At 43.3% G+C, this 18,907-nt stretch overlaps 1 protein-coding gene across 1 annotated transcript; it reads right to left on the bottom strand.

The window, feature by feature from the left end:
• Positions 1–2,849: 2,849 nt before the first annotated feature.
• LOC132354030 (zinc finger protein 211-like) lies at positions 2,850–18,513 on the bottom strand. The gene is made up of 4 exons (XM_059905569.1): positions 18,248–18,513; positions 17,574–17,612; positions 16,831–16,957; positions 2,850–6,548 (listed from the first exon to the last, which is right to left on the bottom strand). The coding sequence occupies exons 2-4, from the start codon at positions 17,604–17,606 to the stop codon at positions 5,155–5,157; spliced, it is 1,554 nt and encodes a 517-aa protein (XP_059761552.1). The 5' UTR covers positions 17,607–17,612; positions 18,248–18,513; the 3' UTR covers positions 2,850–5,154.
• Positions 18,514–18,907: the final 394 nt, after the last annotated feature.

The following is an 18,907-nucleotide window of genomic DNA, read 5'->3' as shown; positions in this document are numbered from 1 at the left end:
CTGAAGCCTGCGTGCCTAGAGCCCATGAGCCACAACTACTGAGCCCGTGTGCCACAACTACTGAAGCCTGTGTGCCTAGAGCCCATGAGCCACAACTAGTGAGCCCACGTGCCACAACTACTGAAGCCTGGGCGCCTAGAGCCTGTGCTCTGCAACGAGAAGCCACCGCAATGAGAAGCCTGCGCAGCACCGCAACGAAGAGTAGCCCCCGCTCGCCCCAACGAGAGAAAGCCGGCCCATAGCAACGAAGACCCAACACAGCCAAAAATAAATATATTAAAAAAAAAAAAAAAAGAAATCCACTGGGGTGGCATGACGCTGAAATCTGTGTCAGGCAGTGGCCCGTCTGCTCTCTGCAAGTGCAGTGATGAATATGTGTCCCGCATGAGTGTCTAGCAAATCCCCTCACGAGGGGATGTCATCAATGTAGCGCCATACTTGGTTGGGTGCCTGAGGACAGCTGGATCCAATTAACTTCTTGTCAGTTGAGGAGGTATGTGATGGCTGAACCATTGAGGTACCTCATGGGCCACTAAGTATAGAGGTGTATAGTATTGAGTTCCTATGTAGGTGAAGGAGAGGCTGTTGAAAGAGGCACTGGCTAGAATACATGTAAGAGCAAAGTATTGGCCTGTGAAGATTGAATGGCACGTTCATTTGAATTATGTGAGGCATAGGGGCCTCAATGGATGCGACCAGGGTATCAGTAATCCACCATGAGATGTCATTCTTCGTAGGACACTTAGTATCTATGGTGGTGTCTCATATGTAAACAAAATTAGTTACTTCTCACTTCAAGTTAATGAACCTGATTTGTATGTTAAAGATATTTTTTGATATGTCTTCAAAATGATTTCTGACCTTTTCTCATTTAATTGATTAAATTATGTTATTTTGCCTACTACTTCCTTTTGTTATTTCGTGTTTTAATTTACTTGGAAAAGTTCATATAAATACATATGAGGGTAAATATAAAACAAACGCTTCCCTCCCCACCTGTATGAGTCTGAAAGGAAACACATTTATGGCTGTAGATCCTTCTGGAGACATTCGGATTCACTTACATATAGTAACATCTTTTCTCATTCCATTGATCTGACCTTCTGGCTGTTTGACTCATGCCCATAGTGCTCTTTTAGCCTCTTCCAGATGCCTGCAAACATCTGCGTGATTGTAGCTCCAGAGATGTGCTATTCAAGGTCCAACTCTGGACTTCCCTGGCGGTCCAGTGGTTAAGACTCCACGCTCCCAGCGCAGGGGGCACGGGTTCAATCCCCGGTTGGGGAAAAAAGATCCTGCGTGCTGCACGACGCAGGCAAAAAAAAACCCAAAAAAACAAAAAGAAGTCCAGTCCTGGATCTGTGAATGATAGGCAGCTATTTTCTTCCCAAAACATTAGTACTAATTGGACTTGTTATTATAGATTGTATGAAATATGGACGACTGAAATGTGACAGAGAAAAACAGACTTCAATAAATCCTAGTTTAGATGCACTGGATAACTTCAGGAATTAGGGGCTAAAATTTGCTCCTCTAAAATATGGATGATAATACTGAGAATGCTAAAGCATAATAACACTTTATAAGTATGCTCCCTGAGTTTTCAAATTTACTGAAGTTCCCACTCACTTACGGAACCTTAATCACTATAAATTATGTTGGCTTACTTGTGAATTTTCTGTCAACAAGAACAAAGACACAAACTTCCAGAGGATTCATACTGAAAAGACTATGGTTTTGACTCCAGAATAAACTGCTGGAAAACTGCAATTTTTAATTTAATATGCATTCTTTCTGATCCTTTGTGAGGAAAATATCCTCAAAGTTAGGTTGCTTTTTTTCCTCAAAAATTGCCTGTATTCAAACATCTTGCCTGCTCTTTTTCTTGAACTGAAGTATTTAACTGAATAAGTGCCATTATTATAGACTGTCATTTGTTTCCAATGAAAATTTTGGTTTCGGGGTGTAAACATGTATTAAAACATGAAAATGTACATGCAAAATATGTGCAGTCTATATGTTCAGTCAATTATACCTTCATGAAACAAATATTCAAAACTTGTCACTTCCTAATAATTTTACTATGTTTTATTATCATCTGTGTTCTACAGGTTATTTGTAGCTACTGGAATTAGAATGATGTACCTCTATGAACTCTTCCCAGCTCCATGTTCAGTGACACCTTGCTGGTAGTTTGAAACTGTCCATGGTGGCAGTATTTGTATCAGGCAAACTGGAAAATACTACAAACCAGGACTTCATTATATTATTCAAAGTCTAGATTTAAGAATATGTGAATAATGCAGATTAAATTTAAAGTATATAAATGGTTTTTGTGGTAATTACATTGTATGTAGCACGCAAAAAAATTGAGGATAAAAATAAGCTATTTATTTGTTAATGAAAAGAAAAATAGTCAAAAGATATGAACAGACATTTTACCAAGAAGATATACAAATGGAAAATAAACCATGAAAAAAATGCTCAACATCACGAATCTTTAGGGAGATGCAATTAAAACTACTGGTTGCTTAAATTCAAAATTTAAGGAAATTCAAAAGAATGTGGAAGCATTTTACATGCTCCTGGTGGGTATGCAAAAGCAAACAACAATTTCAGGTCACAGTCTGGAAGCTTCATAAGTTAAACATTCACCTATTCTATGACTCAGGCATTATACTCTGAGTTAGTAACACAAGGCAAGTGAAAATACATACATACATATAGAATTACACACAAATGTTCTAGCACCTTTATTTACAATAGCCAAAACTGGAAATAACCCAAGTGACCATAACCAGACAAATGGATAAACAAATAGCATAAGTATAGGAAACATATTACTCAGCAATAAAAAAAATGAACTGCTTATATATGGATCACTGAAGAATCTCAAAATATTTACGAATCATGAATGAAACCAGGAAAAAAAAGTAAACATTTCATGAATAAAATCATATAAAATTCTAGAAAATACAATCTACTATAAATAAAAGTAAATGAATGGTGATCTGTGGGTGGGGGAGAGGAAGGACATTATGAAATGGCATGAGGTAAATTGGAGATGATAGACATGTTCATTATCGTGATTATGATGAGGCTTTGTGGTTTTATACGTAAAAATTTATACACTTCAAATAGATACAGTATATCACATGTCAACTATACCTGAATAAAAATTTACAAAATGGTTCAAAAGAAAAATCTAGATCTCTCACTTTTTTCAGAAAATCAGGTCTGGGGAATTTCCCTGGCAGGTCCAGTGGTTCACTGCCGTGGCCTGGGTTCAATCCCCGGTCAGGGAACTAAGATCCCACAAGCCGCATGGCACAGCCAAAAAACAAAATTTAACAAACAAAAATCAGGCCTGGCAATCCTATATTGCCTCTCTTTTCTGATGACCTTGGAGGAGCAGCCTTGCCTTAGTGGTAGCTAATACTGATGAGTAGTAGATTCCTTCCCACCTGAATTAACAGGAATGTTGGCTGGTCACAGAGCCACACCGTGGACTAAGGCAGCAGTCCCCAACCTTTTTGGCACCAGGGACCGGTTTCGTGGAAGACAATTTTTCAACAGACGGGGGTTGGGGGGTGGGGTGGGGTGTGTGATGGTTCAGGCGGTAACGTGAGCAATGGGGAGCAGCAAATGAAGCTTCACTCACTCGCCCGCCACTCAGCTCCTGCTGTGCAGTCCGCTTCCTAACAGGCCGCAGATCGGTGCCGGTCCAAGGCCCGTGGGTTAGGGAACCCTGGACTAAGGGATTCCCTTTCTCTCTCTGTTTGTTTCTCTGCCTCTGTAGCAATGGCCTTTATGTGAACATCCCAGAGAGGCTATAGGAATCCAGAAAACCAATAGCTTATTTTCTTTCACAATGACCTCAGCTCCAAAAGATACACTTGCCTGGAGGTTCTGAGAATTTCTGGGCATCTGTGCCCACTGATACTGCACAGTCACAGTCAATGGAGCATTTGTTGATGCAATTTTAGAAGGGGCATACTCCATCTACTCCACTGCACTCTCCTCCACTCCAGGGTTCCTTTACCAAGATGGTTCCCTCTGGCCCTAGCCTTACAGTGGCATTATCTAGTGAACTCTGGGGATCAGGGCATGTGGTTTTTTGCAGGATAACTGCTGAGCATTATGTGATATTTACTGTGAATAAGAAAAACAATTTGTGTTGTTATCAGAAGCACTGGGGGCTGTCATAACTTCCTGGCTCCTCAGGGTGTTTTCTGAGCCCACAAAAAATCCTGATACCCAGTCCACAAATTAGGACCCTAAAACCCTGCAGTCTTTCCTAGGAGACCCTGGGCAACAATGTATTTACCTTAGGCCAAAACCAGAAACAGTTATATTCTTAATCATACTGACATGTGAGACACACAAAGCATGGGACCCCCCATGAGAGCTGTGCAGTCCTTAATGTTGGTAGAGCCCAGTTGTTTTCAGATCACCTCACACAGTGAATAGAACCCCAAGACCAAAGGTGGCTTAAACATTAATGCCTTTATTATTGCAAAATGCAGAGCAATAGGAGGCATGCAGTTCCCAGCTTGGTGACTCAGAGGCTGGGAAAATCCAAGACAAGTGTCACCATAAACTAACATGTCCCTGAAAATGCAGTTCTTCCTGGCAAGTCACCAATAGAACTCAGACTGGGTCCACTGGGCCCAAACTGGGTCGGGTCCAGGCCCTACTTTGGAAATGGGAAGGGAATGAAGATCCCACAAGAGCTAAGACTACTCATTACATCCCCCACAAACAGGGATGGGACAGAAGTCAGCTTCCCTGAACATGTTGGGAGGTAACTTTTGCACATTGTGTGAACCTGCCGGGTAACACAGGTGAAATGAATTCTGCCACACTGGCAGTGACATAAAGCTAGAAAGAGCCTGGCAGGAAATAAAGTATAACAGAGCTCCTTAAAGATTCCTACATAACTGGAATTTTAGGGCAGTCTCCCCACTGCAGATTTTTGGATGTATGGGCTTTAATTCAGGTAAATGGCTCCCTCACAACTTCTCTCCTCCAGTGTAATTATACTAGAAGGAAACTGCACATCCCAGCTATCTATGGCCCTTCACTAGTGTGAAGTCTCTCGTGTTGAATGAGGTTATTTTTGCAGCTGAAAATTTTTTCCAACATTCACTGCACTCAGGACCTTTTTCCAGTGTGAACTCTCTGGTGCTGAATGAGGCTGGAACTTTGGCTAAAGGATTTTCCACAGTCCCCACACTCATACGGCCTTTCTCCTGTGTGGACTCTCAGGTGTTTAACGAGGTTAGATTTGCAGCTAAACGATTTCCCACATTCACTGCACTCAATAGGCCTTTCTCCAGTGTGAACTCTCCAGTGGTTCTTGAGGTTGGAACTATGGCTAAATGATTTTCCACAGTCCCCACACTCATAGGGCCTTTCTCCTGTGTGGACTTTCCGATGTGAACTAAAGCTGGAGCTTTGCTTAAAGGATTTCCCACATTTACTGCACTCATAAGGCCTTTCTCCAGTATGAAGTCTCCTGTGGTGAATGAGGCTGGAGCTTCGGCTAAAGGATTTCCCACATTCACCGCACTGATGAGGCCGTTCTCCAGTGTGAACTCTCTGGTGGTAAATGAGGCTAAAGTTTTGGCTAAAGGATTTCCCACATTCACTGCACTCATAAGGCCTTTCTCCAGTGTGAATTCTCTGATGCTGAATGAGGTTAGATCTTTGACTAAAAGACTTCCCACATTCCCTGCACTCATAAGGTTTTTCTCCTGTGTGAACCTTCCTATGGCTATTGAGGCTATAGCTCTGGCTAAAAGATTTCCCACATTCACTGCACTTATAAGGCCTTTCTCCAGTGTGAACTCTCTGATGTATAATGAAGCTGGAAAGGTAGGTAAAGAATTTTCCACATTCATGGCATTCATAAGGCCTTTCTCCAGTGTGGACTTTCTGGTGCTGAATGAGGTTACATCTTCGGGTACAGGCTTTTCCACATTTGCTGCACTCGTAAAGCCCTTCTCTAGTGAGGACTCCTTGGGCCTCAACAAGTGTGTCTGTGCAGTTGAGGCCTTTTTTGCCTTCTCCCCAGTTCTCATGCTTTTTTCCACTGTGAAAGACAGCCTCACACTCATTACTGTTGTTTGGCTTCTCCTCAGTGTGAATGACCTGTTGATGGAAAAATCCCATGTTGGCTAAGAAGTCCTTCGCAATCTCCACACATATAATGGATTTCCCTGACAAGTGGGTTGTGCAACTCTTTATATACAAGTCTCGGTCCGCAGAACTTCTGATGGGTATCTTTCCAATGTGCTGCCCCTGGTACTGCTGAAGGTTGGGAGTGAAATAAAACCGTTTCCCACACGTGTATGGTTTCTGCCCAAGATGCATTCCCTGGTGCTCAGACAAGTGCAAAATATCTCTCAAGATTGGGCCCCACATCTCAAAGGGCTGGGCCTTCTGGGGAGATGAAATTGCTTTAGGAGTCCTGATCTGTGACACTCCTTCTACAGAAATGCTCTGTTCAGGAGATGCTTCCTTATCTTCCACTTCATGCCAACAGCCTGAAAAAGTGATGGTGAAGTACATGTTAACCATATTGAGAGGGGGCAAAACAATCACAAATGTAAATAGATGCATCAAAGAATCAGGCCATGAAACTGTTCTCAGGAAAAGAAAGTTGGGGTCAGCTTGAGGAAGCAGCTGCTGTGCACCACTGGGTCCCTAAGGTCACAGGATGGTGCGGGCCTCCCCAAGCACAGGACATGAATAAAGGGTGTGGCCCAGGGGGAAAGGCATGTTCTACAGCTCATTCTTCTGTCAATGGCTTTTAGCAGGATTACATATGCTGACGACATGGGATGCTGTGCAGAAGTCCAGTCCAGTCCCAGAAAAATCTGACTGGAACAAAGGTAATGGGTGTTTAAGGATAATAAGACACGTGCACACTTTAGGACACTACAAAGTGGGAATGCACTAAGGAGGGAACAGTGTGAGGAATAAGTGAGGTAAGCAGTCCAGAGAGGTGGGGAGTAGCTCTCAGCTGGAGTAAGAATAAAAATGACTAGTAGAAATGACAAGTCAGCAAAGTGTTAAGAATGGAGAAGGAAAAGTAGAAGTGAGGTGTGGCCACTAGCAATGGCACCAAAACACAATTAAACAGGACAGGTTCTTGGTATGATTTCGACAAAGCCCTGAAGTGATGTCCTCTCTCAACTGCCATTCATCTGTGTCAGGCCTGCTCTGAGCCCATCTTGTTGAGAATGGAGTCATGTCCATCCTGTGAAGCAGAGGACATTTTCTGTAGCCCCACCTGAGGATCTGCATGAGACCAAGAGGATCCAATTCCTAAGGGAATGACGGGACAAGTCAGTAGCCAATACTGTCCCAGACAACTCAGCACACAATAGACTACCAGAAAGCTGTTTAAATACTACAAAAAAGTTCCTAAGGACAGACAGAGGTAAGAGAGCAGAAAAGTAAGAACCAGCAATGTGTCTTCCCTTCTGGACAACTATACTGGTAGAACCAATCTGATGTAACCCCTCTGCAATGCTAAACTGCTTTAATTTTGATCACTTTCAGCTCTTAGCATGGTAATGGTATTCATCCTCCAACTCCCCTAACTCTGAGCCCTGGGGCAGGCACCATGTATGTGTTCCTGGAGAAGCTTCTAGGAGCCAGGGTGGGCAATAAGGCGTCTGTCCTCCAAATATCAGAAATCTGTGCTCTTTTTGCTGCTTCTAATGATGGTAGTGCTACGGAGTTGGGCAGCCATTGTTGTAAACCACACTACCAATGTTGCAAAGGCCCTCCCCTCACTAGGTGAAGCAATTTCACAGGGGATTTAAAGGGCAGGCGTCTATTCCGTCCACCCCCCTCACACCATTTTTCTCTTAGTCCCGTTTTGATAGACAGAAATTCAAGGACTAAGGCACTCAAAATCAATCATATATACAGGGGAATTTACAAAGTCACCATGCATATCTGGGTAAGAAAAAAACCTGAGCAGACCTTAAATTTATACCTCAGACTGATCTCCAGGATGGAGACACCCTACCAATAAACAAACAAACAGAAAGACAAACAAACAGATCCCAGCAAACCCTAGGAAGAGGGAGAACTGAATCTCAAGTTACCACAATGTAAGACACAAACACCCATTTTTCAATAACAACAAAAAAAATCACAGGACATACAAACCAACAGGAAAGCATGGCCCTTTCTAAGGAAAAAAAAAACCCCACAAATCAATAGAAACCATCCTTCAGAAAGACCAAATGGTATACTTATTAGAGAAAAACTTGAAAACAACTAAACAACTATTTTAAAAGATGCAGAAAGAGCTAAAAGAAAATATGGGCAGGGACTTCCCTGGCGGTCCAGTGGTTAAGACCCCATGCTTCCACTACAGGGGGCATGGGTTTGATCCCTGGTTGGGGAACTAAGATCCCACGTGCCATGTGGCCAAAAAAAAAAAATTAAAAAAAATATGTGGGCAAAGTTAAGAAAATGTTGCATGAGCAAAACAGAAATACCAATAAAGACATAAGAAACATAAACAAACGAAAAAGAAATATCAGAGCTGAAAAATGCAATATAACTGATTGAAAAAAAATCACTAGAGGGATTCAAAAGCAGATCTGAGCAGTGAGAAGAAACAATCAGTGAATTTGAAGACACTGCATCTGAAGACAGAAAGAAAAAATACTGAACAGAAGCAAAGAGCATAAGGGCCTGTGGGATACCATCAGGTAGACCAACAAGCACAATGTACACATCCAGAAGTAAAACAGAGAGACAAAAAGGCAGAGACCTTATTTGAAGAAATTACAGCTGAAAACATCCCAACCTGATGAAATAAAAATATAAACATCTAAGAAGCTCAACAAACTCCAAGCAGGATAAATTCAGAGACCCATCATGCAGCACATTATAATCAAACTGTCAAAAGCCAGAGGCAAAGAGAGAGTCTTGAAAGCAGCAAATCAGAAGCACACATCACATATAAGCAATCCCCAACAAGATTATGAAGAGATTTCTCATCAGAAACCACACAGGTCATAAGGCAGTGGGTTGATATATTCCAAGTATTGAAGGGGAAAAAAAATCTGTCAACCAAGAATTCTATATCAAGAAAAACTGTCCTTCAAAACTGAGGGGAAAATTAAAACATCACAGATAAACCAAAGCTATGGGAGTTATTAGATGTGTCCTGCAAAAAATGAAATATTCTTTACAATATTATAATATATATAAAATTTTAATATTAACAAATAATATTAAATGTTAAAGGGACTCCTGGTTGAAATGAAAGAACACTAGTTAGTAAACAAAGAACAAAGGTCTCAGATAAAAGTAAATACATAGACAATTATAAAAGCACTTTTATAATAACTTGAGTTTATAACTCCACTTTTTGTTTTCTATAATATTTAAGAGATTAATGCATAAAAAACAATTACTGGTCTAAGTTTCTGAATACACAACATATAAAGATGTAATTTTGCAACATCAATAACTGAAAGGGGAGGGGACCAAGCTATATAGAAGCAGAGCATTTTGTTAAAATATTGGTTTTTTTTAAAATTAATTTTTATTGGCATATACTTGATTTACAATGTTGTATTAGTTTCTGCTGTACAGCAAAGTGAATCAGTTATACATATACATAAATCCACTCTTTTTTAGATTTTTTCCCGTTTAAGTATATATAGTACTGAGTAGAGTTCCCTGTGCTATACAGTGAGTTATTATTAGTTATCTATTGCATATATTGTAGTGTGTATACATCAATCCCAATTTCCCAATTTATCCCTCCACCCCCTTTCACCCTTGTTAAAATATCGTTGAAGCTAAAAGGGTATAAATTCAAATAATGTGTTATAATTTTAGCATGGTAAATGTAATTTCCATGGTAACCAAAAAGAAAAAAATAGCTATAGAAAGTACACAAAGGAAACGACAAAAAATTTAAACATTTTACTATCAAAAAATCAGTGGAACACAAAAACAGTAATGAGGAAACGAGGGACAAAAGAGACCAAAAGACGTGTAGAAAACAAATAGCAAAATGACAGAAGTAATTCCCCCCTCATTAGTAATTATTCTAAATGTCAATGGAATAAAATTTCTGAGCAAAAGAGAAATTGGCAGAATGGATAAAAGAACATAATCCAACTATTTGCTTTCTACAAGATACAACTTGCCAGGATGGTTCAACATAAAAAATTCAGGGATTTCCCTGGTGTTCCAGTGGTTAAGAATCCACCTTCCAATGCAGGGGACGCAGGTTCGATCCCTGGTCAGGGAACTAAGATCCTACATGCCGCGGGGCAACTAAAGCCCTCGAGCCACAACTACTGAGCCTGCACGCCACAATGAAGCACGCACCACAATGAAAGATCACATATGCTGCAAGGAAGATCCTGCGTGCTGCAACCAAATATTTTAAAAAGATACAAAATTCAGTGTAATATATCACATTAACAGAATGAGGAAAAAATCATACCACCTCAATCAATGCACAAAAACCACATGACAAAATTTAATACCCTTTCATGATGAAAATACTCAACAAACTATCAATAGAAGGAAACTAGTTTAACATAATAAAAGCAAAGGATTTAAAATCCATGACAAATATTATACTCAACAGTGAAAGACTAAAAAGTATTCTTACAATATCAGAAACAAGAAAAGGACACCAGCTTCTGCCACTACTATTCAACATAGTACTGGAAATTCTAGACAGAGCATTAGGCAGCAAAGACAAAAGGCATCCATAGCTCATGAAATTTTAAAGATTCCACCACAAAACTGTTAGAATAAATGAATTCAGCAAAGGAAGAGGATACAAATTAAACAGCTGTGGGAATTCCCTGGAGGTCCAGTGGTTAGGACTCAGCGCTTTCACTGCCAAGGCCTGGGTTCACTCCTTGGTCCGGAATCAAGATCCTCCAAGCCAGGCAGTGTGGAAAAAAAAGAATTAAGCAGTTGTGTTTTTTTTTTTTTTTTCCTCCCAGCAACAGAGACATCAACGGTTTAATGGATGGGGGAGCTTACAAATCTGAAGCAAGGTCCTGAAGTGACACCCCACCCTGTACGGCGGACAATGGGCAGGACATGACAGCAGTCTTCGCTCCCAGGGGGAACGGAAGATTACCAGCTATAGGGGAACTGGCATCAGGTGGGCTCATTAGTTACCAGGGAAACCAGTAGAGGGGCAAACCCCTCACCACCCCTTTGATAAGAATGATCACCAGCTGGGGCCTGGGGCAAGTGAGTAGGAAGGTCAGTCATGTGCATAGGGTATAGATGAAGCAGGCACTGGTCGGGCAGGGGATGTACACAGAGCAAGAGAACAGCCATCTTGAGTGGCCTGACCATACACTCTACCCCTACACACACTGCACGACCCTTACAATCTTGGTCTACCCTCTTATGCGATATCCCTGGGGTCAAGTATGTAGGGGGCACTGCAACCAGATACCACAAATACAATACAGACAGCAGCAGCCTCAGAGTATCAAGATACCTACTATGCTCAGAAGAGTCATTTGCCAGGATGTGGGCAAATTTTGGAGCCAAGAGCTTACCAGGTCGATGGAAAGAGAGTCAATAGTAGGAGTGCCCTGTCCAGTTATCAGGAAGGTAAGGCCACCCCGGGTTTTCACAAACCCAGAGCTACCCCCATAGGGAGGTCCGGATTTTAAAGAAACATTCTGGTGGCCTAGCCAAGGGTCAGCAGTCACACTACAGATCTGTCTTTCCATGCTAGGTTGAGTGCCATTAAGAGTGGACCCATTAGGTCCTTCCAAAGAAAAAACAGTTAATCCCACTAGTTGGACTTGTGTGTCCAGAAGCCAGCCTATTCCATTCCACACAGCATAGCCAAGGGAGGCTCATGGGCAGTCAGTTGTATAGTAACGTTTACCAACAGGGGTCCTTCTTCTTCTTCTTCTTCTTTTTTTTTTTTTTAATTTTTGGCTGTGCCACAAAGCATGCGAGATCTTAGTTCAACAGGGCTCCTTCTGATGTACTGGCATGCGGGACAGGAATATGGTGAGAGTCTTTCTTCCCCATTGTCAGTAGTCCCCACGTAGTCATAGTAGCCAGGTCAATTTTTCATGGAAGTCCAGAGAAGGTTGACAATGGCATCTCGCTGGAGACCCAGCAATTAGACTCACTTCGCAGTGAGGCCAGTGTTGCTGCTCAGTCGTGGAATAGATTTCCTCTTTCAGGCTAGAGATGAAATTTAAGACATCTAACAGGCACAGCACAGGGGAGATTATGACAATTAAGCAAAACACAAGCAGTAACCACATTCTGAGATAACACACCTGCCTGTGGTTTTTCTCCTAGTCTGTGTAACACTTCAAAAACTCAACTTTCAATAACACAAGAACGTGACTAAAATCATGTATACAATGGCCCCTTAGTTTCACCTTGGATGTCTGAACAAGTTACTCCATTTTGACTTTCAAATCCATTCCCTTCCTCAACGGCCAAAGCAGATGTACAATGCACGTCTGAAAGACCACAAATAGGCTGCTCTGGTCAGTAAAATTTAAGTTAAGCCAGAATGACTTCCCTATACCTCAACACATGGAGATTTTTCCATCATTTCCCCTTCTGACTGCAAATCTCTCAGTAGAAAGCACTGATGACTAAAATATCCGTCCCTCTTTGCTGGGGTGCTGGCTCCTACCCCAGGTTCAGATCATGTCCCTCGGTGCTGGGCCTCCTTTATATTTGCCTAGTCATACAAGGTGGGGGAAAACCAATCAGATCTCATGAACAGGCTCAGAGGAATGTTAATGGGCAAACACTTTATAGGCCATATATTTCTTTCCTTCTTTTTTTTAATAAATTTATTTATTTATTTATTTATTTTTGGCTGCATTGGGTATTTGTTGCTGCACACGGGCTTTCTCTAGTTGCAGCGAGCGGGGGCTACTCTTCACTGTGGTGCGTGGGCTTCTCATTGTGGTGGCTTCTCTTGTTGCAGAGCACGGGCTCTAGGCACGTGGGCTTCAGTAGTTGTGGCTCGCGGGCTCTAGAGCACAGGCTCAGTAGTTGTGGTGCATGGGTTTAATTGTTCCGTGGTATGTGGGATCTTCCTGGTCCAAGGCTCGAACCCGTGTCCCCTGCACTGGCAGGCGGATTCTTAACCACTGTGCCACCAGGGAAGCCCTAGACCATATATCTCTTATACCCAATTGTCACACAAGCATTGTACATGTGCTTTTAGTAGCAGACTTAAAGCAAGCAGTGTCACACTTCATGTGACACACTGTCACACTGTCACACACTCTGTGACAATTTCACTAGATAATTTTCTTTCCATCCAGAACATCAGGGCAAAAGTACGGCTAACGCAATAACTTTCATAAATACAAACCTCAATTAACAGAACTAGAATTTAATATCCACTAAAACATAGCCTTTTTTCTCCTTGAAATTACCCTCATCTCCACCAAACACAGCCAAATCGAAACTAATTTGTTTGCAAAACAAGTGTGGTCAATTGACCACCTAGGCTCCTCCAAACTGGTTGTGGTGGAATTCCTCAGAAGGAGTGTCAGACCGAATTCCCAAAAGGCCTCTCAAGGCCAGGAAAGCCATGCCAAAGGCCTACCACCAGATTATGCCTTGGTGGATTTTTCTCTTCTAGAAGTCCCCAAAATATTGAGATTCCTGCACATGCCAGGAGCCAGCCTTTTCCATTCCCCTGATAAGGCTGCTCGGAACCCAAGAGTCCCCAGTTTCTGGAGGCACCAGGCAAAGAGAAAAGAAAAATGTTTCAATTCTACGCACAGGTGTAGTTTACCCAATTGCTGTAAGTCATAACTAACTTCAGGGGAAGGGCTTCCCTCCACACGTATGAAGCAAGGTCCTGGATCGACACCCCACCATGTGCGGCAGACAGCGGGCAGGACGTGGCAGCAGTTTTCCACAGCTGTATTTCTACACACTAACAATGAACAATCTGAACAGGAAACTAAGAAAAAACTCCACTTATAAAGTATCTATCAAAAGAATAAAATGCTTAGAAATAAACTTAACTAAGGAAGTAAGACTTGTACACTAAAAAGTATAAAACACTGCCAAAAAAAAAAATTAGACAGTGAATGGAAAGACTTCTATGCTCATAAATTGGAAAACTTAATATTCTGAAGATGTCAATATGACCCCCAAGCCATCTACAGACTCAATGCAATCCCTATCAAAATTCCAATGACGTTTTCTGCAGTAATAGAAAAATTCATCCTAAAATTCATATGCAATCTCAAGTGACAGCAAATAGCCAAAACAATCTTGAAAAAGAAGAACAAAGTTGGAGGAGTCATAATTCTAAATTTCAAGTATCAGTGTGAAGCTACAGTAATCAAAACCGTGTGATACTGGAATCAAGGCAGACATACAGACCAATGGCACAGAATAAAGAGCTCAGAAATAAATTCTCACATATATGGTTAAATGGTTTTCAAAAAGGAGGCCAAGACCATTCGACAGGGAAGGACAGGTTTTTCAATACATGATGCTGGGAGAACTGAATACCACATGCTTAAGAATGAAATTAGATGGATACCAGGTACATAAATTAACTCAAAATGGATCAAAGATCTACACTTAAGAGCTACAAATATAAAACTCTTCAAAGAAAACAGAGGAAAAGCTTCATGACATTGCATTTGGCAATGATTCCTTGGAAACAAAATCAAAGGCACAAGGAACAAAAGGAAAACAAACTGGACTTCATCAAAATGAAAAACTTTGGTACATCAAACGATGCTAAGAACATAGTAAAAAGGCAACTTACAGAATCGGAGATAATATTTGCAAGTCACATATCTGATAAAAAATTAATATCCAGAATATATAGAGAATTCCTAAAATTCAAAAACAAAAACATCAAGCAACTTGATTCAAAAATCGGGAAAAGACTTCAACAGACAGTACTCCAACGAAGATATACAAAAGGGTAATAAGCACACAAAAAGATGCTCAACATCACCAGCTGTTAGGGAAATGCAAATCAAAACACTATGATACCGGGACTTCCCTGGTGGTGCAGTGGTTAAGAATCTGCCTGCCAATGCAGGGGACACGGATGCAATCCCTGATCCGGCAAGATCCCACATGCTGCAAAGCAACTAAGCCTGTACTCCACAACTATTGAGCTTGGGCTCTAGAGCCCGCGAGCCACAACTACTGAGCCCACATGCCACAACTACTGAAGCCCGTGCACCTAGAGCCCATGCTCTGCAACAAGAGAAGCCACCGCAATGAGAAGCCCGCGTACCACAACAAAGAGTAGTCCCCACTCGCCACAACTAGAGAAAGCCCGCGCCCAGCAACGAAGACAAAACGCAGCCAAAAATAAATAAATAAATAAATGAACATATCTGCTTTAAAAAAACAAAAACAAAACAAACAAAACACCCCACTATGCTACCACTTCACACCAATTAGGATGGTTATCACCCACAAAAAACAGAAGTGTCGGCAAGGATGGGAGAAACTGGAACCTTTGTGCAGCTGTAATTTTAATTCTATTAAAAATAGATTTATCGGGCTTCCCTGGTGGTGCAGTGGTTGAGAATCTGCCTGCCAATGCAGGGGACACGGGTTCGAGCCCTGGTCTGGGAAGATCCCACATGCCGCGGAGCAACTGGGCCCATGAGCCACAACTACTGAGCCTGAGCGTCTGGAGCCTCTGCTCCGCAACAAGAGAGGCCGCGATAGTGACAGGCCCGCGCACCGCGATGAAGAGTGGCCCCCACTCGCCACAACTGGAGAAAGCCCTCACGCAGAAACGAAGACCCAACACAGCCAAAAATAAACATAATAAATAAATAATAAATAAAATTTTTTTAAAAAAATAGATTTATCATAAGATGAAGCAATTCCAATTTTCTGTATATACCCAAAAGAATTGAAGCAGGGACACTAAATATCTGCCCACCCATGTTCATAACAGCATTATACACAAGAGCCAAAAGGTAGAAGCACTCAAGTGTCCACCGATGGAATAATAGTAAACAAAATGTGGTACATTCATAAAATAGAATATTATTCAGCCTTAAAAAGAAAGGAAATTCTGACACATACTACAACACAGATAAACCTTTAAGATATTATACTAAGTCAAAAAAGCCAGACCAAAAAAAAACAACTGCTGATGATTCCACCAATATGAGACACTCAGAATAGTCAAATTCAGATACAAAAAGTAGAATGGTGGTTGTGAGTGGATGGGGGAAGTTACCATTTAATGGGTACAGAGTTGAAGTTTACAAGATGAAAAACTTCTGTGGATGCATGATTGTGATGGTTGCGCAATGAGAATTACTAAATGCCACTTAGAAGTGGTAAATATTTTGTTTTGCAAAATTGCCACAACTAAAATAAAGTAAAAAGAATCTTAGCAAAGGAACTTTCAAGAACATTTGTGTAACTAGTGACTATATAAGTGACTACACTTCCAGCCACAGTCAGGAACAAATAAATGTGAGGTACAGGAAGGGAGCAATACTAGGGTGCCATGGAACCAGACAGTCACCCAGCGAGAGAGAGGGCATGACAGGTGGGATCCATTACGCTGACCTAAAGAACAGCGATACCAAATCCTTCCCTGTAAGGCCTTTGGCGCAGTAGGCGCTGGAGTGATAAGGATGAGAAGTAGGCATGCACTCAGCTCACCCCTTGAACCACAGCACATACCCCAGGCAACTGGGGAAGGAAGCAGTGCCCATGGTTTAGATGGAGACATACCTGACCCTGGAGAAAAGAGAAAGGCCAAGCCTTGCCCAGGGCATAGGGGCAGGTGTAACAGCTTACCCAAGGAAGATGTAAGTGCAAAATTCTCCAGCATCACATCGTGGTACAGGCATCTCTGAGCCTCATCAAGGAGAGCCCATTCCTCCCAGGAGAAATACAGGGCCACATCCTCAAAGGTCACACTTCCCTGCCAGGATAGAGACAGATGAAATCATCAACAGCCTCACTCCGGAAGACCCACAATCTATCTCCTCACACATCTACCCCATGTCCATCCTCCTTCTAAGATCTCAGAGGAGATTCCAGACTCTGGTGCCACTGGTGTCTGCTGTCTTCTCATGCTCCCATTAACCACTGTGTTCACTCTGCTGTCCACTCTGCAACCAGACGGAGCCTGTTAAGACCTAGATGCGAACACCTCCCTCACCTGATCCAGACCTCCCACTGCCTGCAGAACAGATGCCTAACCTCACAGGCAATCATTCCAAGTCTGACTCTTACTCCCCACACCCAGTTTGTTCTCACCAGAAAGGAAGGAGACCTGCAATTCCCTGAACCAGCTTAGCCTCACCTCCAAGCACTTCCCGTTTTTGTGATAAGCTTCCACATCTCTTTCCATTGGTGGCCTGAAATGGGAACCCCTCCATCAAACCCCTGGACTCAACTCAGGACCCTGAGCTAGGATTCTCTAAGGTCCCCACACCCAAGGGCTGGGAAAATGGCAGGTGACAAGTCTCATGACACCACAAATTTGGAGAAAATAGGGGTTGGGACCAGTGAGGGAGGACGAAACCGCCACTTACCTGACTAGGTTCCAAAAGCACTTCTGCAGCCATGAAAACCTGTGGGAAGAGGCAGGTCTTAGAGGGATGTGAGCATGGCATCCTTCCAGGGGCTCAGGCCTTCCCTGAACCCCTGGGGGTCACCAGAGTCAGGTAATCTCGGGCCGACCATCTAACCTCTGTATTGACTCTCAGCAGTTTTGTGTCCTTGGGGGAAAAAACCCTTAACACCCTCTGCCTCAATGTCCTCAGCAGCCCTACAATTTGTGCTTCCACTGAACAGACTCTGGGGATCTGTTCAAACTTAACTTAGATCATGTCTCTTTTCCGCAAAAATTTCCATGGCTCCAAGAGCCCCAAGAAGGAAGGTACAGCTCCTCAGCCTGTCACTGCAGGTGCGACTCTACCCACACTTTGTTCCCTGCAGAAGCAACACGGACCCCAGGTTTCCCCAATCCTCCCGGCTCAATCCGACCTCCCAGCCTTTGCACCTGCCGGTCCGTCCGCCTGTGACCCTCTGCCACGCGCCATCACACCGTCTGTCAGAAACAGGACCCCACCCACGGCCGCCTCACCGTCCTGGACACCGGGGCCTGGGCTGCGGGCACGAGAGCAGGCGCCCCGCACTCGGGGCTTTAGTGTCTGGTGGGGTGAGGGCGGTGAGGGCGGTGAGGGCCAGGAGGACGAGCGTTTACCTGAGGCGGGTCCCTCGGTGCCGCCGCCGCCGCCGCCGCCGCCGCCGCCACCTGAGCCACAAGCCGGGGCAGAGAGGGGACAGCCGAGCGTCCCGAACGGACCGGGCACCAACGTCTCCAGACCGGCCCCGCAAGCGGCGATGTGCCCGACTATAGAACCGCCTCTAGTCACTGGGGACAAAGCCTCTTCCCGCGCTTTCTCTGTCTGTCACCTCAACGCCGACTCTGCGCTCTCTGCCTCCTGACCCCGAGGACCGCCAAAATGACCGCCACAAAATACCGGAAGTCCCGCCTTCGCCCAGTGCGCCCCTCACGGAAATGCCGAAAGTCTGGATGTTCATTGGGTGTTCGTCGCTGCCGCTCAGCTCATAGCTTTCTGGGTAATGGAGTTCCCGCCGCCACACAGGCCCGCAGGAGCGGCGCCTTAGCTGGAATCTCCCAGGGAAAGGGTCAAGCAATGCCCCGGGGCTGCTCCGAACTGAAGGCCTTGTTCTTCTAGGTCGGAGAGAAGCTTCGCTTCCTCTTAAAGGGGCGAAGGCCAATTTCTGGGGGGTCCGAAGTGCATTTAGAAATCCTTCAATGCTATTGATCTCTGAAGTGTTTAGATATTCGGATTCCATGCGAACTTTGTCTGGTAGATGCGAACATTGTCTGGTAGAT

This window comes from Balaenoptera ricei, chromosome 19 (genome assembly GCF_028023285.1).
Source record: "Balaenoptera ricei isolate mBalRic1 chromosome 19, mBalRic1.hap2, whole genome shotgun sequence".
Taxonomy (NCBI): Eukaryota; Metazoa; Chordata; class Mammalia; order Artiodactyla; family Balaenopteridae; genus Balaenoptera; species Balaenoptera ricei.
Note: the sequence above shows the minus strand (reverse complement) of the source record. Positions and strands in the feature narration are given on the sequence as shown.

What these genes read in the sequence shown, in the direction of transcription:
- LOC132354030 (XM_059905569.1), bottom strand. Translation starts at nt 17,606, where the DNA reads ATGGCTGCAGAAGTGCTTTTGGAACCTAGTCAG. An exon ending in TGCTTTTGGAACCTAGTCAG is followed by an intron (nt 16,958 to 17,573) that starts GTAAGTGGCGGT and finishes CTATCCTGGCAG; the next exon opens with GGAAGTGTGACCTTTGAGGA. An exon ending in TGCACTTACATCTTCCTTGG is followed by an intron (nt 6,549 to 16,830) that starts GTAAGCTGTTAC and finishes TCACTTTTTCAG; the next exon opens with GCTGTTGGCATGAAGTGGAA.